Source organism: Macaca mulatta, chromosome 10, assembly GCF_049350105.2.
Source record: "Macaca mulatta isolate MMU2019108-1 chromosome 10, T2T-MMU8v2.0, whole genome shotgun sequence".
Classification (NCBI taxonomy): domain Eukaryota; kingdom Metazoa; phylum Chordata; class Mammalia; order Primates; family Cercopithecidae; genus Macaca; species Macaca mulatta.
The window spans coordinates 12,465,698-12,488,166 of NC_133415.1; the positions used below are offsets into that span (position 1 = coordinate 12,465,698).

Sequence of the window (22,469 nt, forward strand, 5' to 3'; positions counted from 1 at the left end):
CTGGCCAACTGCACTCCAGCCTGGGCAATAGGAGCGAGACTCCGTCTCAAAAAATGAAGTATAATAAACGAAAGGAATAGAAGCCACAGAGAGGAACAGGGATCCAGACCAGGACTGAGACCACAGGCCAGATGTCATTCCCCTGGTGGGCAGGGCAGGCTGCAGCCCCCTCCCCACCACCCCACTGACCTTTGTCATTCAGCCTCCTGGCAGGACCCTGAGCCTGATGTGAAATGAGCACTGGGGTCAGGGCTCAGGACTGCATCTCCAGCGGATCCAGTGCCCATTACCTTGCCCAGTCCCCAGATAGTACTGGGAGGGGAGAACCGTGATCCTGACAGTCAGAGGAGGTCCCAAGCACAGAGAGGCTAAGATACTGTCCCCAGGTCACACAGCAAATCAACAGCAGAGCTGGAGGGCTGGCCAGGGCTTCCTGTGTCCCTCCTCCCCCACAGCTACCTGCTTTGAGGTTCTTCATTGCTCCATGGAAAGAGGAGGAGAGGAGACACGAGGAAGGGGACTTACTGCTCCTAAAGGGCCTCCCAGGTTAGAGATGAAGGACCTGGACTTCACATTTGCATTCTGGAACCCGTGTTCTCATCTTCATGCATATCAACCAACACCCTTCAGATCATAAACACCAAAGAGCCAGGCCAGGTGCCGTGGCTCATGCCTATAATCCCAGCATTTCAGGAGGCTGAGGCAGGCTGATGACCTGAGGTCAGGAGTTCGAGACCAGCCTGGGCAACATGGCGAAACCTTGTCTCTACTAAAAATACAAAAATTAGCCAGGCGTGGTGGCGGACACCTGTAATCCTAGCTACTCGGGAGTCTGAAGTAGGGGAATCATCTGAACCTAGGAGGCAGAGGTTGCAGCGAGCCAAGACTGTGCCACTTCACTCCAGCCTGGGTGGCAAGATCAAAACTCCATCTAAAAAAAAGAAAAAGAAAAGAGAAAGAAAAACTAAAGAGCCCCAAGGAAAGTTGAATCCCAAGGGCGAGGACTAGGGGCAGTCACTGCAGAGTCTAGGTTCCACACCAAGGAGTCCCACTGAATCTTGCCCAGCTTGTCCCTCCATGTCCTCCCGCCCTGCACACCCCGACAGCCCCCTAGACCCTGCATGGCCCCTGGGGTCACAGGAGCTTGGGTGGGAATTTAGAAGGTTCCTGGGAATGGCATCCCCTCCACCCTATCTGTCCTAATGTTGGGGCTACAGTCCATGGAGGATTCCAGAATAAGCGGGGTCCTGCCAGAAGCGACATCAGATCTGCACTCTGTAGTGCTGGTTAATCAGAGAGCTGAGTCTCCCAGGCTGAGAAGCAGGGAGGATGGAAAGAAAGGCGGAACCCTTTCCTTAGTCCTTCCCACAGGCAGCATTCCCACTGTTCCTCCAGTGAATCCCTGCAGCAGAGACCCTGTGGTGTCTAGGACGGGCCTCTGCTTAGGTGTTGTCTCCAGGAGGAGGGGAGGTTTGGCCTGGCCACTGTGGCCCGTGTTCGTTGCTGGAAAAGGGGACCCGATCCGGACTCCAAGAATGGGTTCTTGGATCTCTCACAGGAAAGAACTCAAGGTGAGCCACAGGGTGCGGTGAAGTTATGATCGTTCATTAGAAGCTCCCATACTACGGACTAGGGAGGCCTCAGAAGGCAGAAGGAAGAACGTCCCGTCTTTGTTTCAAGCTTCTTTTTTTTTTTTTTTTTTTTTGAGACGGAGTCTTGCTCTGTCACCCAGGATGTGGTGCAATGGCGTGATCTCAGCTCACTTCAACCTCCGCCTCCCAGGTTTAAGAAATTCTCCTGCTTGGCCGGGCGCGGTGGCTCACGCCTGTAATCCCAGCACTTTGGGAGGCCGAGGCGGGCGGATCACAAGGTCAGGAGATCGAGACCATGGTGAAACCCTGTCTCTACTAAAAATAGAAAAAATTAGCCGGGCGCGGCACTGCACTCCAGCCTGGGCGACAGTCCGAGACTCCGTCTCAAAAAAAAAGAAATTCTCCTGCCTCGGACTCCCGAGTAGCTGGGATCACAGGTGTGCAGCCACCCGGCTAATTTTTATATTTTTATTAGAGAGAGGATTTCACCATATTGGTCAGGCTGGTTTCAAACTTCTGACTCCTGATCCGCCCACCTCAGCCTCCCAAAGTGCTGGGATTACAGGTGTGAGCCACCATGCCCAGCCTAAATCTCCCCTTTATAAGGACACCAGATTTATTGGATTAGGAACCACCCCGACGACCTCATCCACTGTGCCTGGCCTAAACTCTCGTATATTGGAGTCTTATCAATGTAAAAGCTAAGCTATGTCTACATGCAAGCGAGCTGACAGTGTGACAAAATTTATTACTTTGTTGATTTAAAGAAAATTTTCCAGGGCCTGGCATGGTGGCTCACATCTGTAATCCCAGCACTTTGGGAGTTCGAGGTCAGCCTGGCCGACATGGTGAAACCCCATCTCTACTAAAATTGCAAAAATTAGCTGGGCATGGTGGTGGCGCACCTGTAATCCCAGCTACTCGGGAGGCTGAGACAGGAGAATCTCTTGAACCCGGGAAGCAGAGGTTGCAGTGAGCCTAGATCCTGCTACTGCACTCCAGCCTGGGCGACAGAGCGAGACTCCATCTCAAAAAAAAAAAAAAGATATCAATGAGATACGCATATCTTATTTAAAGTGTATGATTTTAAAATCATGCTCTTTTAGTTTAGTTTTAAGAACAATAGATTGGGCTGGGCACAGTGGATCATGCCTGTAATTCCAGCACTTTAGGAGGCCAAGGCGGGCCAATCTCCTGAGGTCAGGAGTTTGAGACCAGCCTGGACCAACATGGAGAAACCCCATCTCTACCAAAAATACAAAAATCAGCCAGGTGTGGTGGCGCATGCCTGTAATCCCAGCTACTCGGGAGGCTGAGACAGGAGAATTGCTTGAACCCAGGAGGCAGAGGTTACAGTGAGCTGAGATCAAGCCATTGCACTCCAGCCTGGGCAATAGAGCAAAACTCTATGTCCAAAAAACAAAAAACAAGCAAAAAAAAAAACAAAAAAAAAAACCCCAAAAAACAAAAAAACTCCCATCTCCAAAAAAAAAAAAAAAAAAAACCAAGAACAATAGATTGAATAATCCCTATAATGATTGAAGATGTTACAGGCTGGAGTCCCAGAAAATATCTTGGCATGCCTTTGAACTTTGATTTCATTTGTAATTCAGTTTTTTTGTTTGTTTGTTGTTTTGAGACAGAGTCTCACTCTGTCACCCAGGCTGGAGTGCAGTGGCACGATCTTGGCTCGCTGCAGTCTCCACCTCCCGGGTTCCAGCAATTCTTTTGCCTCAGCCTACCGAGTAGCTGGGACTACAAGCGCCCACCACCACGCCCAGCTAATTTTTGTATTTTTAGTAGAGACGGGGTTTCACCATGTTGGCCAGGCTGGTCTCAAAACTCCTGACCTCAGGTGATCCACCTGCTTTGGCCTCCCACAGTGCTGGGATTATAGGCATGAGCCACCGCGCCCTGCCTGTTACTTGGTTTATCTAGGTAATTTAATTTGACATCAAATACACAAAAGTATAATAAATGCAAGCCCTGATGGGAAATAAAGTAGGTGCTTACCAGGAAGGATGATAGCTTTCTCCAAATGAGGGGGAATCATGTCTTCCAAACTTGTCGAGGTCCAAACCTCACAGCCCAGATCAACAGGAGGAAAATAACCCTCCTAAGAGGAAATCTCCCAAACAGGAGGGGTAAAGACTCCTCCCCAACCTTATCTCAAATGAAACAGAATGCAAACCCAATTCTGGAGTTTTGTCCAAGAAAGATCTGCCAGGGGGCAGAAGGGGTTACCAGTGTGGGTACCTCCCACCATAGCTCTGTGGGCTGCTGATTCCCCTGGAAGGAAGTGAGAATTGGATCCCACTTCTGACCCCATGTATGTTGAAGTCAAAATAAAACTGTGGAGAGAAATTTCTAGGTTTAATGTTTTATTTGGGAAGAAGAATTGCAATTCAGTGTGTACATGAAGAACAAAGGGAAGATGAAAGATTTTTTTTAAAGGAGAAATATTTGTGTTCCTCTTTCAGAAAGTTAATGGGTCCCAGGACCTAGGTTCTAGGGAGCTGGCAGGTTGCATTGATGAGCCACTGTGGTAGGCACCGTGAGTCCCAGCGTTACAGCAACTTAACTCAGAAGCTATAGGTAAAGCTGGTTTCAGGGTACGGTGAGCAGTTCCAGCCATCAGGCTGGTGGAAGTGAGGTTTTCTAGCCTGAGTGGTTTCCCCTCCTGGCTCCTGGCCTCTGAGTTGGGCGTGACAAGAATGACCCAATTCTTAGCATCAGTTTTTACAAGAGATGTTTCTCAAATTTAACTTTCACACTTATGTATATTTCTAGTACCCATTTACATTCAGTTCAATGATAAGATTCAGGTATGATGGGGAGATGGGAAGAGCCAGGCTAGGGGCCCCAGGATGGGAGGGAGGAGACTGGGGGGTGGATGGAGGTTGCTCTGGAGGCAGAAAGCAGCCTCTCACAGGCAGGGTCAGGAAAGTGGGGAGGAGGCAGTGAGGTGGGGGCCACTGAGGAGTGGTACTCAGGGCAGAAGCAGCTCAGAAGGCCCAGGCAGGAGTGAATCTGGTCCAGGACAGAGGGAAGGCATCAGGAGGCCGAGCAGGAGCCAAGAGGAGCGAGGGGATCGGCTGTGAGGCTACCCTCCAGCTTGGTAACAGGAGATGGGTAGTTTTCACACAGTCCCTTGCGAGGCCAACGTGGCTTATCTCTCTTGTACACAGTATTCTCAACAGTGTTCAAATTCTAAGATAGAGGAGAAAACAGTCAGGCCTGGCAGACCTCTGTCCCCTGACCCTAGGTGTGATCTCCTGTCTGTCAGTGCTGGCTCAGTCCCTGCAGGCTCTCCTGGGACATAGTCCCAAGGGCATCCCAGACTCCCCTGGCCTCATGCTGTCCCCTCCCCCACACACACTCCTTAGGCCCCAACCTCTCACTCTTAGAAGACATGATCTGCACACGTGCCCCTTTGTCCTGCAGTCTGTGAAGCCCATGCTGGAATCCCGGGTCACAGTCGTGGTAGAGGCGGGCAGTGAAGATGCTCAGCCTTGCTTTGTTGTGCTCGGCCAGGAACTCGGCCGCTTTCGCCACATGGTCCGGGCCGGGGCTCCAGGGTATGAACCAGGCGATCTGGTAGCACTTGTAAGGAGGCAGCACGTTGCAGGTCGGGACGGGAAGCACATTTGTGCTCCATGAGACCGGCTGCTTTTGCCCTTTCTCACTGCAGTGTCAAGGAGAGGAGACGCCTGCCGGTGGTGGCTCACGCCTGTGATCCCAGTACCTTGGGAGGCCAAGGCAGGAGGATTGCCTGAGCCTAGAAGTTCAAGACCAGCCGGGGCAACATGGAAAAACCCCATCCCTATTACACACACACACACACATACACACACACACACACTGAAGGGTTGGCCTGCCCCTCCACACCTGTGGGCGTTTCTCGTTAGGTGGAACGAGAGACTTGAGAAAAGAAATGAGACACAGAGACAAAGTATAGAGAAAGAAAAAGTGGGCCCAGGGGACCGGCGCTCAGCATACAGAGGACCCACGATCTTAGAAAAAGGGAAGTGACAGGATAATAGGATTATCGTAGGGAGAAGGTCAGCAGTAAGACATATGAATAAAGATCTCTGTGACATGAATAAGTTTAAGGAAAAGTGCTGTGTCTTGATATGCATATGCATATGCAAACATCTCCATAAACCTTTTTAGTGCATAAAGAGCAGCATTGCGCTAGCAAGTCCCACCTTTCGCCCTAAGGCAGTTTTCTCCTTTCTCAGTAAACAGAACGTACAACTGGGTTTTACACCGAGATGTTCCATTGCCCAGGGACGGGCAGGAGACAGATGCTTTTCTCTCTCTCAACTGCCCAGAGGCCTTCTTTCCTCTAGTACTAGTCCTCCTCAGCACAGACCCTTCACGGGTGTCAGGCTGGGGGACGATCAGGTCTTTCCCTTCCCACGAGGCCATATTTCAGACTATCACATGGGGAAAAACCTTGGACAATACCTAGCTTTCCTAGGCAGAGGTCCCTGCGACCTTGGCAGTGTACGTGTCTCTGGGTACTTGAGATTAAGAGAATGGTGATGACTTTTAACCAGTAAACTGCCTTCAGGCACTTGTTTAACAAAAGCACATCCTGCACAGCCCAAAATCCATTAAACCTTGAGTCACCACAGCACATGTCTCTTGCAAGGACAAGGTTGGGGGTAGAGTCACAGACTAACAGCATCTCAAATACAGAACAAAATGGAGTCTCTTATGTCTACTTCGTTCTATATAGACACAGTAACAGGCTGATCTCTTTCTTCCCCCCGCCTCGCCCCCCCCCACACACGGAAATTAGCTGGGTGTGGTGATGGACGCTTGTAGTCCCAGCTACTTGGGAGGCTGAAGTGGGAGGATCAGTTAAGCCCGGGAGGTTGAGGCTGCAGTAAGGTGTGATCTTGCCACTGCACTCCAGTCTGGGTGACAGAGTCAGACCCTTACTCAAAAAAATGTATAAATAAAGAGGGGAGACGGATGTCTACAGGCAAACAGGCTCACTGCTGACACAGACCTCTCAAGGGGTGTGCTTTGCCCCTTATGCTTTTCTCTGCTCAGGGCCGCTCTCCCACTGAGGATGCCCTTCAAGGAATCAGGAGCCTTCTGTGTTCTCAGAACCCTCCGACACGCAAGGCCACATCCTTCCATCCTGCAGACTCAGGGCCCCGGTAGAAAGGATGTGACTCAGAAAAGGTGTCAGAGCCTTGCTTGACTCCCCACTATCTCCCCAGAAAGCCCTGTGCACTGTTAGGCAGGTGTGGGGGCAACTTTTTCAGACTTTGACCACAGAGGCCACTTTACTCCTGACCCGGGTGGCTCTCTGGGAAGCAGTGGCTGCCTAGGGTGGTGAGGGCTGGAGAAGGCAGTGGGAGGAGGATAGGGCCCCATCTTGGAGGGCGGCCGAGGTACAGACCCTGAGGGGCAGCAGGCACCTTCCACGGCAGCCCATCCTGTGCCTGTGGGTACCAAAACCACAGCGCTGCCGGTGGCATCGCCTCCCCGAGGGCTTCCTGGGTGGGGGGTCTGGACCAGACCTTGTGGGCAGGGAGACTGCCATGACGTCAGGCAGCTTCACTCAGGGAGAGGAGGAGACTCAGATTGGCCCAACGCCTGGTGCGTGCCAGGTCGGTCCCAAATCCAGCCCCCACTGCCCTCCAAGTGCACAGCTGAGAGGAGGTATAATTGCCCCCACTTTACAGATGAGTAAAGAGAGGTTTCAGGGGAGGTGATGTGCCGAGGTACCTGACAGTAGCAGGCACAGTGGGCTGTTAGACCCAGGCTCGCCTGCCAGTGCTCTGGTCTCCACTCTCCAGGTCCCCATAGAAGTGTGTGGAACCATTACTCCCTGCCCCAGAGTGATACGGAGAGTCACGGTCTCTGTCCAGAATTTTCTGATTGACACAGGGCAGACCTGATGGTGAGCGTTGTTGCTCTGTGTGCAGGCACAGGCCTGTGCCAGGCCACCTCCCCCAGCCCTGCTCCTGACAGTCCCTGGACCACCCCCATCTCCATCTCAGTCTTCCCACCAAGGGAACGGGGCCACAAGCTCACTCCACCCTGACCAGCTCCCTGAAACACACCAGCATCTTGATTAAGCAACAACTTTCCCTGCTGTCTCCAGATGGTCATTCATTCTTCCATGGGTAGGAAATTGGAAAGAAAAAAGCGGTAGATCTTGAACGTCTGTATTTGTTCTGAGGGTGGGGTAGGGGGATGACATTCACCAAGAACTGACTGGAATCCGGGCTCCGGAGGGCCCCTGCCTGCACCTGTGTGGCTCCTTTCCAACAGGGAGACTGGCTGCTGGCTGTCCTCTTACTGCTGGGCCTGTCCCTTCCAATCAGCGCCCGGGGCTCTGTGAGTGAGGGTGGGGTCTGCATTTAGGTTCCTCTCCTGTGAGGTTTAGCTGAGTTTTCTGGCTCCAGAGGGATGTCATGTGACCTTTGCCCCACTACAGGTCCACTAACAAGGAAAGACATCTACACATTTGCTAGTGTTTATGGAAACACATGCAATTCATGATACAATCACACAGGGAAAAAATATAAGAAAATATTTAGTATTTCATTTTATTCCTCTAGGTATAAAACCAATTCAAATTGTCACTGGATTAGTAGGTTTGAAACTTTTCTGAGTGTATTGAGTATAATCTTAGTACTATATTCTTGAAACATAACATAAATTTTCAATTAAAATTAATTCACTCTAATTTTTAAAAAATCTACTTGGTCAGGAGCGCCTTGCTTCGCTGGTGTCTGTGAGCTGCTGGAGATGGTGGTGAACGGCCTGTTTGCATTTCTTGGAAGAAGATCTTTTATTCTGTGGCTCAACCCAGGTCTCTGCCTTCCTTAGAGACTGAGGCCCATCCTTCAGTTTCCCTGATTCTGGAAGAGTGGGGGTAGGGGGGGTTGAATGGAGCCGGGAGGGGGGAGTGAGAGAGTGGAAAGAGGGCACAGGGAGGAGGCCTGGGGACAGTGACAATGACAGGAGAGGAGGGAGAGAGAGGGAGGCTGTGAGAAGGAAAGGGAGGGACAGAGCTGGGCGCCCTGGCGGGAGCAGGGAACCCAGAGGAGGCTCTGAGCAGAGGGAAGGCAAGGCCCGGGGAGAGGGGAGGAGGGGGAGGCCGATGGGGCACCAGGCAGAGGGAGGAAGCCGTCACCTGGAGAATGGCCCGAAGCCTTCCACTCAGGGCTTGGCTGTGCTCATCTAGTCCATCCCAGGGCTGGAAGGGACGTCCCTGGCGGTCCACAAAGGTGTCCCAGCAGTACTCAAATTCTGAAAAGGGACAGGGGAGATAAGTCACGCTCCGGCTGTGGGGACGGGGTGGCACCAAGAGCCCGTGACTCTCAGGACAGACTTCCCACATCCTGGTTTTGGTCCCTGCTTTCCCTCTCCCTCCCCTAGGGACTGAGCTCCTTCATCAGGCACTTCCTTCCCACTGGGATCTGGGCCAGCCCAGTTCTCATTCTTTCCACTTCCAGCCACCCTCCCTGCCCTCCCCGGGCCCACATCTCCTGGCCTGGCCTCTCTCTTCCCATAGACCCCAAAGTTGGGTCCAGAGTGCAGCCATCGTCTCTGCAGGCAGCGGACCAAGGCCTTTCCCTCAGGGATGCCAACCCTCCCCACTTTCTAGTAACTTCCCAGGGCCCCCTCCTGCCCCAGCCGACCCCGCCCCACTCTAGGCCTCCATTCTCACCACTGTAGTTCATCATTGCAATTTTGGCCCCATCCCTGTGCAAGGTGCGCAGCCCCTCCTGATATCTTCCTTGATCATCATAGATGCGGGCAGCGAAGATGCACAAGCTCACGTGTTCGTTATTTGAAATGAATTTAGCCATTTCCTGGGCACAGCTAAAGCAGGGGCTCCAGGAGGTGAAGCAGGTAACCCTGTATTGCTGGCCATCCAGCTTCCAAAAGGGAATCAGGTCCAGGAAGCACAGCTCTGCATGGCGGCCTTTAGGGAAACCGTGTATATTTGGAGCCTAGTAAAGAAAGCAAGCCGTGAGGTTATTTATTTATTTATTTATTATTGTTATTATTTTTTTGGACAGAGTTTCACTCTTGTTGCCCAGGCTGGAGTGCACGAGTAGCTGGGATTACAGGCATGCACCACCACACCAGGCTAATTTTGTATTTTTAGTAGAAAGGGGGTTTCTCCATGTTGGTCAGGCTGGTCTCGAACTCCCGACCTCAGGTGATCTGCCCTCCTCAGCCTCCCAAAGTGCTGGGATTACAGGTGTGAGCCACCATGCCTGGCCGAGGTAATTTTTAGTGAGCAGGGAGAGACAGCCTGGATCAGGTGAGGCTGGGTGCAGGGGAGCCTCCAACACAAAATTAGCAGGGGGTACCAAACCCCAATTTTCTTTGTCTTTGTCTTTCCTTCCTTTACTTTCCGACAGAGTCTGGTTTTGTCACTCAGGCTGGAGTACAGTGGCACAATCTTGGCTCACCGCAACCTCCACCTCCCAGGTTCAAGCGATTCTCGTGCCTCAGCCTCCTCAGTAGCTGGGACTACAGGCATGTGCCAACACGCCTGGCTAATTTTTGTATTTTTAGTAGAGACAGGGTTTCACCATGTTGGCCAGGCTCATCTTGAATGCCTAACCTCAAGTGATCCACCCACCTCAGCCTCCCAAAGCGCTGGGATTACAGGCGTGAGCCACCACACCTGACCTGATTTTTATGATAATCCGTTAAATAATGTAATTTTCCATTACGATGGAATTTCTCTGATACTGAGTATTTGGAGCATCCTCTCATTTTGCACCTGAGATCAGTGCCTTTAGGACCCTCACTCCGCCCCAGGCCTGCAGAGAGGGGCTGTAGAGCTGGGGGAGGCAAGACAGATGCCACTGAGCTGTGTGTGCTTCCCTCGTGGGGAGACTGACCTCTCTATCCATCAATTCCCCTCGCCCCACCCCTTCTGTGACCCATAATTCTAGACGCTTCCGCATTGTGCTTTAGCCTGTATTAAGCCCAAGAGTGACAGACTGAGGCCAGAGGGCTCCCTTTGCAGGGAGAAGTGGGGATGAGGGGTCCCCAGCAGGACTAACCCCACATTGGGAAGGGCTCCAGTCATGGGGTGATTGCCCTTGTTGAGCCCAAGGAATGATGGTGTTTTGTCCAAATTTCAACTGGGAACTAGTCAAGCCAAGGAGTCCAGTGCAGAGAGGACTCGGAGTAGAACGGATGACACCAAATGTGCTGAGAAGGGGCTGTGGGTCATTCCTGGGGGAGTCCCGTCCCACTGGTTAGGCAGTGATGGGAACCGGCGCCTTTGAAAGTGGCTTCCAAGCAGTGGGTATGGGCCCAGCAGGGCCCACATTGAGCTCATAGAGCCCAGAGGAACCCTGTTTCCAGCACCAGAGCCAAGCAGAATTCGACCTCTCCAGCCAGGGGCTGTGCTGGGCAAAGGCCAGGGAAGAACGTCCCACGGGTTCAGGGCCCCTCAGCCTGGCCTGGCCCAGGTCCTCTTCAAATGCTGACCATCCCTGCATCCTGACTTGGGGCCTGTTCTAGCCTTGCTGTGGGCTCCATCCTGGTCAGGACAGAATCCCTGGTGGGCCTTTCCTGCCTCAGTCTCTCTTCCCACAGGAGGAAGCCCAGGAGCAGGCACTGGGGAATCTTGGCCTTGTGAGGGAGGGGAGCCCCCGAGCCTCAAATCCCACAGTTCCGAATCATTCCTGGTGAGAGCTGCGTCTGTGAGGGGATCCTAGGAGGGTCCTCAGAAAGCACGTTGCCTTTGACCCCACTTGGCCCTGGTGCAGACCCTTTTCCTCTGCCCCGACCCTCTCAGAGCACAGCAGGAGTGGGGATGGCTGAGCCCTGGGCCTGGGGGTGACTCTGGACTAGTGGTGTCAGCCCCTGAGACATGTGGCTGGTTAGGCATGTGGGGTTGGAAGCCGCCAATCCTGGAGAGTCACTGAAGCCAAAGTTTCCCCCCCCAACCCCAGGGCCAAGCAGCAGCAGCTGCAGGAAGCACAGGTGACAGACACTCTGCGGGACACCACAGGTACCGCCCAGAACCTTCTGCCCATGCGTGTCCCTGGATTGGGAGAGCCCTGCCTGGATGTGGGTGGCTGGGTTGGTCACCTGGTTGCGTAGAAAGCCCCTGTGCTGGTTCAGCGGGACCCAGGTGTCGTTGTGCAGGCGCTCCACCTTGTAACACAGGTAAGTCTCATGCTGTCCACTGACCCAAGGTTTATTGTTAAAGTTGGAAGTGAACGTGCCTGGATCCATCAAATGTCTGTGGACAGCGGGGGAAAAAGCCCAGAGGAGTAAGAGCCCTCGTCGTGGTCTGCCCTGCCTCCCCCTCCCTCTCCACGCTTCCTCCCTTTCACCCCACCCTCCTTCCCCTTGCTCCCCACATCCCTTAGCACCTGTCAGAAGGGTCTCCCGCTCACTTGCTGGAGCCTCCACACCTGCCCCTCTGACCCCTTCTGGGGCTCACTGGGAGATCGCTGCAGCCCTGGGGCCTGTCTAGGCCTTGTCAGGGCCTCCTCAGGTTCAGCTCAGTGTGCTCAGGCCCCCTCCCTGGGGTACAGCTGGGTCTTCTTCCCTGGCCGCACAATACACCCCAGTCCTGGCTCTGCTCGCTGTCAGTCCCTGCTGGAGGTGGACCCACCGGGGCTTCCCTCCTGCCTACAAGGTTAGCTCTTGCCACACCCAACATCAGGGCAGAGACGCTCCTGAGCGGGACCAGCGGGGAGAAGAGCCTGCCAGGGACTTTTTTTTTTTTTTTAATCACAGGATTTGCTTCTGCTGCCAAAAATAATACCTGTCCTTACGAAACCACGAATTATAAAGGTAAAAGTGAATTATTAGCACCCAGTGCAGAGGCATTTCCAAACCAGAAACACCAGGTCTTCACCCCGGGCTGGACAGAGGGGAGGATGTGACCTTTGATAGGACTCTGCAGAGCGCAGCCTGCAACTGGGAAGGGTCTGGCTGGGGAAGCCACGGGCATCAGCTGAGGGGTCATGTTGGGACCCCAAAGAGGCCCAGAGAGAGTCTGAGAAGAGGAGCAGCCCGGAAGTGGTGGGGCAGGGGAGCCTGTCGGGGTGGCTAAGGAGGGACTCAGGAGAGTTGAGTGCAGGAGGAATGGGGTGGGTGAAGCACGCAGCAAGGTCTGGGTGGAGGGGCCATGAGAGTCAGGTCAGGACTCCCCTGGGAGACAGACACACAGGACAGGAACCCCTGCATTCCCCACCCAGGCCTGCCCACAATGACTGCAGCTTGTTGCCGTGCATTTCACTGTTTCTGCCCATAATCAATGTATTGAAGCCCTAACCCCCACTCCCTCAAAGGGTGGCTGTATTTGGAAACAGGTCCTTTCTTTCTTGTTTGTTTGTTTGAGAAGTTGTTTCACTCTTTTGCCCGCGTTGGAGGGCAGTGGCACAGTCTGGGCTCCCCGTAACCTCCGCCTCCCGGGTTCAAGCGATTCTCCTGCCTCGGCCTCCCGAGTAGTGGGGATTATAGGCGCCCAACACCACTCCCGGCTAATTTTTGTATTTTTGATGGAGATGGGGTTTTGCCACACTGGCCAGGCTGGTGTCGAACTCCTGACCTCAGGTGATCCACCCACCTCAGCCTCCCAAAGTGCTGGGATTACAGGCGTGAGCCTCTGCACCTGGCCTGGAGACAGATCCTTTCATCAGATGATTAATTTAAATGAGGCCTTCAGTGTGGGCCCAAATTCACCTGGCTGGGGTCCATAAACGAGGAGGACATTTAGAGGCAGAGAGACCCCGGGAGTCCAAGTGCACAGAGGAACGGCCAGAGAAGACAGGGCCGGAAGGGACCCCTTGCCAGCCAGGAGGAGCGGCCACAGAGGACACAGCCCCGCCCACCCCTCCACCCTGGACTTGCAGCCTCCAGATCTGTGAGAAAATAAATGCCTGCCCTGTGGGCACCCGCCCGGGCCATCTTCTATAGCAGTGGAAGCCTGAAGCTCTGTTTCCACGGAGGCAGCTCCTTCTCAGGGGCTCAGGTCAGCCTTGAAGGATGTTACTCAAAGCTTCTAACTGTCGGGCTTGTGAATATTCATACCCACTTACTACGTCCAGTTTTATGACAAATATGGTTATGCCAGGGAGATAGAAGGAGCCAGGCTGGGGATCCCAGGCTGTGGAGAGGGCGGCCTCGGGGGTGGATGCAGGTTGCTCTGGAGGCAGAAGGGGCCTCTCACTCACAGGAGGGGCTCAGGAAAGGAGGGGGGAAGGCAGGGAGGTGGAGGGAGCATGAGGAGTTGGGGCGAGGTGGTGTGACCATGAGGGCAGGCAGGGGGGCAGGAGGGAGGGCAGGAGGGCCTGGCCAGGAGAGAACCTGGTCTGGGACAGAGGGGAGGCCTCAAGAGGGTAAGCAGGAGGTGAGAGGAGAGAGGCGATGAGCCTGGAGGGAGACCCTCACCTGAGAAGCTCCCCCAGCGTGGCCTGCAGTAATGTATAATGTTTAGGCAGATTGTTCCAAGGCTTAAATGGCTTTCCTCGGCCGTCCACGAACTTGTTCCAACAGTCTTGAAATTCTGAGAAAAAGAAGAGAGAACGCAGTCAGGCCCGCCTGGCCTGTCTTCTGTGACCTTGGGGCCCTCCCCTCCCAGACAGACTCTGGATGCTAGTTACAGTCAGTGCCAGACCCAACCCCACAGGCTCCCCTGGGACACTTGGCCTTTGCAGGCATCACAGCAGATCCACAGGTATGTGTGGGAGGGACCCATCACAGAGCCTCACTCAGTCTCTCCCACACCTCTGAGCCTCCCACTTCTCACCGTTATAATTCATGATCTTCATGGTGGCATGCGGACCGCCTCTTTTCTGACACAGGATGCGAAGCGCCTGCTGGTAATTTGGTTTCCAGAAGTAGTAGAGGCGGGCAACAAAGATGGTCAGGGTAACCTTCGGGTCCTTGGCCAGGAACGTGGCCACACTGTTTGCACACCTTGTGCAGGGGCTCCAGGATACGTACCAGGTGACCTTGTACTCCTGGTCATGATGCAGCTGCCTCCACTTGCGGAACCAGTGGAGAAATCTCATCTCTGGGTGGTACTTAGCCTTGGAGCGGAGCACCTGGGAGAGGAGCAGGGGCAGGGAAAGCTCTGAGAGGGGGAGCAGGAGGAGAGCAGGTGTGATGCAGGGGGAGGAGGGGCCAGGACAGGAGCCCAGGGGATCTTGCCACTGAAGCTCCTTTCCTCCATCCCCCCTGTTTAGTTTGAGTGATTGTCTGCTCCAAAGCTCATGTTAATTGCTATGGTAATGGCCTTAAGAGGTGGCACCTACAAGCGGCTATGAGGCTGTGGGGACTGCACCTTTGTGGGTGCCACTGCTGTGGTTATTCAAGGGCGTCTTCAGCCCCACTTTCTGTCTCTTGCCCTCTAGCTGGAGGGGCAGTGTGTAAGACTAAACTCCTGCTTCCTCTTGTCCCCGTGGCATGGAGCAGCAGTGACCCGACATCCCAGGCCACTCTGTCTGGAGCATCCCCTGAGCTTCTGGCAACAACCTTCACCCCCACGTGACTGTGCAGCTCGCAGGCCCTGGAAAGTCGCTGGTGCCTTGACAGTGGACTTCCCAGCGTCCAGAACTCGAGCCAGCACATTTCTATCCATTGTCAATGTCCCCGTCTCAGTCCTGCTGTTGAAGCATCACAAGGTGCACCAAGACACGTGCTTCCCTTCGTTTGGGAGTTTTCCCAGCCCTGTTCACGGCCTCGTGCGTGAATTCTGGCATCCATTCTCCCAGGCATCCATTCACCAGGCATCCTCAGCCCCTGCTGTGGCCTGGCCCTCTGGGGTTGGCCTTATTCCCTGTCTGCGGTCAGCTGGGGAGGCCACTGGACCTTCACTGTCCATTTCGGGGGGGTCAGGCACTGGCCAAGGGGGCTACTAAGCACTTGAAATGGGGCTCTGATTAGAGACCTGAGCATCTGAAAAATACACCGCTCATTTCTCTTTTTTTTTTTGAGACGGAGTTTCACTCTTGTTGCCCAGGCTGGAGTATAATGATGCAATCTCGGCTCACTACAACCTCTGCCTCATGGGATCAAGCGATTCTCCTGCCTCAGCCTCCTGAGCAGCTGGGAATACAGGCGACTGCCACCACGCCTAGCTAATTTTTTTGTATTTTAGTAGAGACGGGATTTCACCATGTTGCCCAGGCCAGTTTCGAATATCTAACCTCAGGTGATCCACCTGCCTTGGCCTCCCAAAGTGCTGGGATTACAGGTGCGAGCCACCCATCGTACATGACCCACACAGCTCATTTCAAAGACTCAGTGTGACAAGAAAAAGAAACTTCATTATCTTGTCAAGAATTTTATGTTAATTAATGTTGAAGTAATATGTTAGCTACACTGGATTAAATAAAATATTAAAATTAGGTGGGGTACGGTTGCTCACACCTGTAATCCCAACACTTTGGGAGGCTGAGTCAGGTGGATCACCTGAGGTCAGGAGTTCCAGACCAGCCTGGTCAATATGGTGAAACCCCATCTCTACTAAAAATATTAAAAAATTACCTGGGCATGGTGGTGGGCGCCTGTAATCCCAGCTACTTGGGAGTCTCAGGCGACAGAATCGCTTGGACCCAGGAGGCAGAGGTTGCAGTGAGCTGAGATCGCGCCATTGCACTCCAGCCTGAGCAACAAGAACAAAACTTCGTCTCAAAAAAGAAAAGAAAAGAAAAGAAATTACGGCCAGGCGCGGTGGCTCAAGCCTGTAATCCCAGCACTTTGGGAGGCCGAGACGGGCGGATCACGAGGTCAGGAGATCGAGACCATCCTGGCTAACACGGTGAAACCCCCTCTCTACTAAAAAATACAAAAAATTAGCCGGGCGCAGTGGCGGGCACCTGTAGTCCCAGCTACTCGGGAGGCTGAGGCAGGAGAATGGCGTAAACCCGGGAGGCGGAGCTTGCAGTGAGCTGAGATCCGGCCACTGCACTCCAGCCCGGGCGACAGAGCGAGACTCCGTCTCAAAAAAAAAAAAAAAAAAAAAAAAGAAAAGAAATTAAAAACAAGGCCTTTTGTGCAGAGGCAACCTCCCTCCACCATCCGATCCCAGGACGGTCCAGCAGGAAGTTCAGGGCCACGGACTTGGAAAGTGTGGGAGAGAAGGGCACCCTGGCTAGCCCACCACCGGGCATTTAATTCATCAGTGCGTGGTTTGCTTTCCTGGCTGGTACCTTGCCTTGAAAGATCTTTGCGTCCAAAGGGGGCCCCGAAGGGTCCTTTGTTTTCACTTCGCAGCACAGCCAGACGGTATTCAGACCAGAAAGGATAGGTCTGTTATTGAAGTTGGAGACGAATGTGCGTGGATCCATTGGCTCCACCATGTTTCTGAAGACATAAGAGAGAAACCAACCAATGCAGAGAGCACTCCTGGGTGCCCTCTGGGCGAGTATCCACTAAACACAGCCCCCTGGATGGCTCTAGGCCTTCCCCATCCCTCCACAGCCCTGAGAATTTCAGCAGAGATTGCAGTGAGCTGAGATCACGGCACTGCACTCCAGCCTGGGCAACAAGAGCGAAACTCCGTCTCAAAAAAAAAAAAAAGAAAGAGACGGCCGGGCGCGGTGGCTCAAGCCTGTAATCCCAGCACTTTGGGAGGCCGAGACGGGTGGATCACGAGGTCAGGAGATCGAGACCATCCTGGCTAACACGGTGAAACCCCGTCTCTACTAAAAAATACAAAAAACTAGCCGGGCGAGGTGGCAGGCGCCTGTAGTCCCAGCTACTCGGGAGGCTGAGGCAGGAGAATGGCGGGAACCCGGGAGGCGGAGCTTGCAGTGAGCTGAGATCCAGCCACAGCACTCCAGCCTGGGCGACAGAGCGAGACTCCGTCTCAAAAAAAAAAAAAAAAAAAAAAGAAAGAGAGAGAGACAGAATAAAACTTTTCACCCCAAAATAATAGCTTTTAACCTTTTAACTCAGTTCCTTCCTGCCATTTCACCTCTATTGTTAAATCACGGTAGAACCGAATTCTGAGGCCCAGGCCACTCTTCTAAGTGCTGCGTGGGTTTGAACTCATGTGAGGCTGCCCTAGGCCTGCAGGGGCATTTCCCATCTTATAGAGGAGGGGCCAGAGGCGCAGAGAGGCGGGGTAACCTGCCCAGGCCACAGAGTTGTGGACAAATGGAGTGGGGGCCCCTTTCCAGGCCAGCCCTGTCCAGTCTGTGTATTACCAGCCCTGCAGGAGGGAGCCATTGGGGACCGGGCTCTCTTCTTACTAAATTTTAAAATAAAAGCATTTCCCCAGATCATTGAGATTTTTCCCATGTATTTCATGTTTTTGTTTTTGTTTTTGTTTTCTTTTGAGATGAGGTTTTGCTCTTGTTGCCCAGGCTGGAGTGCAATGGGGCGATCTCGGCTCACCGCAACCTCCACCTCCTGGGTTCAAGCGATTCTCCTGTCTCAGCCACCCGAGTAGCTGGGATTACAGGCGCCCGCCACCGCACCTGGCTAATCATGTATTTCTAGTAGAGACAGGGTTTATCCATGTTTGTCAGGTTGGTCTCAAACTCCCGACCTCAGGCGATCCGCCCAACCCGACTTCCCAAAGTGCTGGGATGACAGGCATGAGCCACCTTTCCTGGCCACTATATTCCATGTTACTGGTGTCATTATAAATGGTGAATGCTGATCGTAGAGGAAGAGTGTGTGTTTGGGGTCATCTGCATCCTCCTCTGCCCACAGTGGAGACATCTTTGGAAGACATGATTTATCTTGTGCTTCAGAGACCATTCCCTCCCCACACCCTCTCCTAATACTTGGTATTTAAGCAAAGTAAATCTTACAGAAAATCCATCGAAGCTCTGTGAACAAAATTCCACATTGCTCCAATCATAATTTGGTTCAATTCTCCCAGTTCCAGAGTTCAGGAATGGCAGGAAGCACACAGAGGGAGCACCCTCCCAGGGCAGGGAGCACCACCTCAGCCATGACTTTCACGGGAGAGTCTCAGCAGGGGACCTGGACTGGGGCAGATGGGGGAGGCAGCCCATTCAGAAGCAGCAGTGGGGTGACCACACAGCAGGGCAAGGAGCCTGGCTGGGAATGGGGGTTGCAGGGGAACCAGAGGGGAGGGAGCCCAGGGCTTGGGCTAGGGCAGGGGGAGGCCAGGGCTGACGCCCAGCAGGACCACCCGGGAGGAAGGGGCAGCAGAGGGGCCCAGCGGGTAGAGCGGGCAGCAGTACCTGATTTGAGGATTCATCCTTTGCCGGCTAGTCCTGACTATGATCTTTGTCTGGTGCACAACGGTTTCACTTTCTGCTACAGGTTCCTGATTTTAGGACAGCCCTCCTTAAAGTGACCTCCCAGGGCCTTGTGAGTCATTGCCCCTCCCCCTTCCTGCTCTGGCACTGGTGTGGGAGGCCCTGGGATGCTTTGTCTTCCTCAGGCTCTCACCCTCTTTCCAGTTTTCTCTGGGGCCCTCCCCCGGCAGAGGGACATTTCTAAAGACAGGCCGCTCTGTGCAGCAGGACCCAAGGTGGGTCCACAACAGGCTGAGTCAGCAGAGCAGACGCCCCTCCCCTGGTTGTCCCGCCCAGCTGGAGCTGCCTTTCCACCCTCAAGACAGACAGGTTGATGCCTCTGCAGGGACTCCCAGATCCTGCCCTCAGGGATCATCCCAGAGACACCTTCCACCCAGCAGCCATGGGGACAGGGAGGGAGAGTGAAGGGCATGGCGTCTGCCTCCCCCCAGGCCTTCACACTAGGAGGCCACCATGGGAGGGAGGGGCAGCAGGTGGGTGTGGGCCTCAGATGTCCCACCAGGATGTCATGCGCACCCCCAAACTGAGCTCCTTCCTTCCTGCTTCTCCTTCCCCATCTCCTGCCTGGAGTTGCTCCCTGGTAGGATGAACTTTTGCCCTCTCTTGTCCCCATGTCATGGAAGGGCAGCGGCTGGTGTCCCAGGCCAGCCTGTCTGGAGCCTCCCTGTGGGTCTCACAGCTCCCTTCCCCTGGTAGCGTGCTCCCATAGTGCAGAGACCTAAAAATTACACAAGGTGTATATACATTTGTCTTTTTGTTTGTTGGTTGGTTGGTTGTTTTTTGTGCTTTTCTCAGATGGAGTCTTGCTCTGTTGGCTAGGCTGGAGTGCAATAGCGTGATCTCAGGTCACCGCCACCTCTGCCTCCCAGGTTCAAGCAATTCTCCTGCCTCAGCCTCCCAAGTAACTGGGATTACAGGTGCCTGCAACCATGCCCGGTTAATTTTTGTATTTTTAGTAGAGACAGGGTTTCTCTATATTGGTCAGGCTGGTCTTGAACTCGTGACCTGAGGAGATCTACCAGCCTCAGCCTCCCAAAGTGCTGCAATTGTAGGCGTGAGCCACCGTGCCTGGCCACAACATATAAATTTGGAAAGGAGACTTTATTTCTTGATAAGGGTGACAGCCTGCAGGTGGCCATCCCACAGCCTGGGAAAAGCAGCCTCTGGGAAACACCAGAGACAGACATTTAGAAGCAGGAGGGGTTGGGGCAGGAGCTTTAAACTGAAGGGGTTGGCTAAACATACATATTCAACAGGCTACAGGAGGAGCTATGAATATTCATGTAGGTGGCTGCAGTCCATGCTTGTTGAACAAACATGTGTGTAACACATGATCCCAGGCGGGCACAGTGGCTCACGCCTGTAATCCCAGCACTTTGGGAGGCCGAGGCAGGTGGATCATCTGAGGTCAGTGTCAGGCCTCTGAGCCGGAGCTAAGCCATTGTAACCCCTGTGAACTGCACATATACATCCAGATGGCCTGCAGCAGCCAAGGAGTCTGGAGCAGTCGAAAAACCACGAAAGAAGTGAAACAGCCAGTTTCTGCCTTAACTGATTAACCAACCTTGAGACATTCCACCGTTATGACTTGCTCCTGCCCTGCCCTAACTGATCAATCATCCTTATAACACTCTTCTCCTGGACAATGGGTCTCATGGTCTCATGGTCTCTTGTGACCCCCTCCCCTGCTGACAACAGATGACCACCTTCGACTGTAACTTTCCACTGCCTACTCAAGTCCTATAAAGCTGCCCCTCTCCTATCTCCCTTTGCTGACTCTCTTTTCAGACTCAGCTGTCTTATACCCAAGTGAATAAACGGCCTTATTGCTTACACAAAGCCTGTTTAGGTGGTCTTCTATATGGACACGTGTGACAGTCAGGAGTTCGAGACCAGTCTGGCCAATACGGTAAGACCTCGTCTCTATTAAAACTACAAAAATTAGCCGGGCGTGGTGGCGGGTGCCTGTAATTCCAGCTACTTGGGAGACTGAATCAGGAGAATCACTTGAACCTGGTAGGTGGAGGTTGCAGTGAGCTGAGATCATGCCACAGCGCTCCAGCCTGGGAGACAGAGTGAGAGTCCATCACAAAAACAAACAAACAACAACAACAACAACAAAAAACTAAAAAAAACCCAACCATATAATCCTTCCTCACATTGTGGTGGAGAGAACATTTAAATGTACTACAATTAAACCTGTATTAAGGGAGGAGACCACCCCTCACATTGTCTTATGCCCAATTTCTGCCTCCAAAGAAAGAAAAAGTAAAAACTAGAAGGCAGAAATGAAATCCACAAGCAGACAGCCTGGCACCACACCCTGGGCCTGGTAGTTAAAGATCGACCCCTGACCTAATCGGTTATGTTTTCTATAGATTACAGACATTGTATAGAAAAGCACTGTGGCCGGGCGCGGTGGCTCAAGCCTGTAATCCCAGCACTTTGGGAGGCCGAGACGGGCGGATCACAAGGTCAGGAGATCGAGACCATCCTGGCTAACACGGTGAAACCCCGTCTCTACTAAAAAATACAAAAACCTAGCCGGGCGAGGTGGCGGGCGCCTGTAGTCCCAGCTACTCAGGAGGCTGAGGCAGGAGAATGGCGTGAACCCGGGAGGCGGAGCTTGCAGTGAGCTGAGATCCGGCCACTGCACTCCAGGCTGGGCGACAAAGCAAGACTCTGTCTCAACAACAACAACAACAACAACAACAAAAAAAAAAAAAAAAAAAAGAAAAGCACTGTGAAAATCCCTGTCCTGTTTTGTTCCAATCTAATTACCAGTCCATGCAGCCCCCACCAGTCACGTACCTCCTGCTTGCTCAATCAATCACGACCCTCTCATGCACACCCCCTTAGAGTTGTGAGCCCTTAAAAGGGACAGGAATTGCTCACTACTTGAGACAGGAGTCTTGCCGATGCCCCCAGCCGAATAAACCTCTTCCTTCTGTAACTCGGTGTCTGAGGAGTTTTGTCTGCAACTCGTCCTGCTGTATTTCTTGGTTCCCTGACCGGGAAGCGAGATGATTGGCGATGGTCAAGGCAGCTCCTTAGGCGGCTTAAGCCTGCCCTGTGGAACATCCCTGTGGGGGGACTCCAACCAGCCCGAGCGACGCGGACCCTGAGAGCGCTCCCCGGTAGGCATTTGCCCCGGTGGGAAGCCTCGCCAGAGCAGTGTGAGGCAGGACCCCATGGAGGATCAACGCAGTGGCCGAACACTGGGAAGGAATGGGCACTTGGAGTCTGGACATCTAAAACGTGGTAAGACTAGTTTTTGAAACTTGCCCACTCTGTTTGTGTGGACGCATGGGCTGATCATCCGTGGCGTGCCTTTATCGGCACTTTGGTTTTGGTTTTGACTTGGTTTGAATTGCTTGACAGGACTGGTCTTGGGAACTTGCCCACTCCATTTGAGTGGAAGCGTGGCCCGATCACCCACGGCGTGCCTTTATCGGCACTTTGGTTTTGGTTTTGACTTGGTTTGAATTGCTTGACAGGATTGGTCCTGGGAACTTGCCTACTCCATTTGAGTGGAAGCATGGCCTGATCACTCACGGTGTGCCTGTACCAGCACTTTGGTTTTTGTTTTTGACTTGACTTGTCTTGCTTG

The 22,469-nt window shown here is 53.2% G+C and overlaps 1 protein-coding gene across 14 annotated transcripts; it reads right to left on the reverse strand.

Annotated features, from left to right (window-relative positions):
• Positions 1–8,145: 8,145 nt before the first annotated feature.
• APOBEC3G (apolipoprotein B mRNA editing enzyme catalytic subunit 3G) lies at positions 8,146–19,075 on the reverse strand. Of its 14 annotated transcripts, none has more exons than XM_077948022.1 (10): positions 18,782–18,907; positions 18,383–18,562; positions 16,772–16,925; positions 14,558–14,662; positions 14,365–14,434; positions 14,007–14,121; positions 11,691–11,844; positions 9,295–9,580; positions 8,758–8,873; positions 8,153–8,482 (listed from the first exon to the last, which is right to left on the reverse strand). In XM_077948022.1, the coding sequence occupies exons 2-10, from the start codon at positions 18,430–18,432 to the stop codon at positions 8,468–8,470; spliced, it is 1,065 nt and encodes a 354-aa protein (XP_077804148.1). In that variant the 5' UTR covers positions 18,433–18,562; positions 18,782–18,907; the 3' UTR covers positions 8,153–8,467.
• Positions 19,076–22,469: the final 3,394 nt, after the last annotated feature.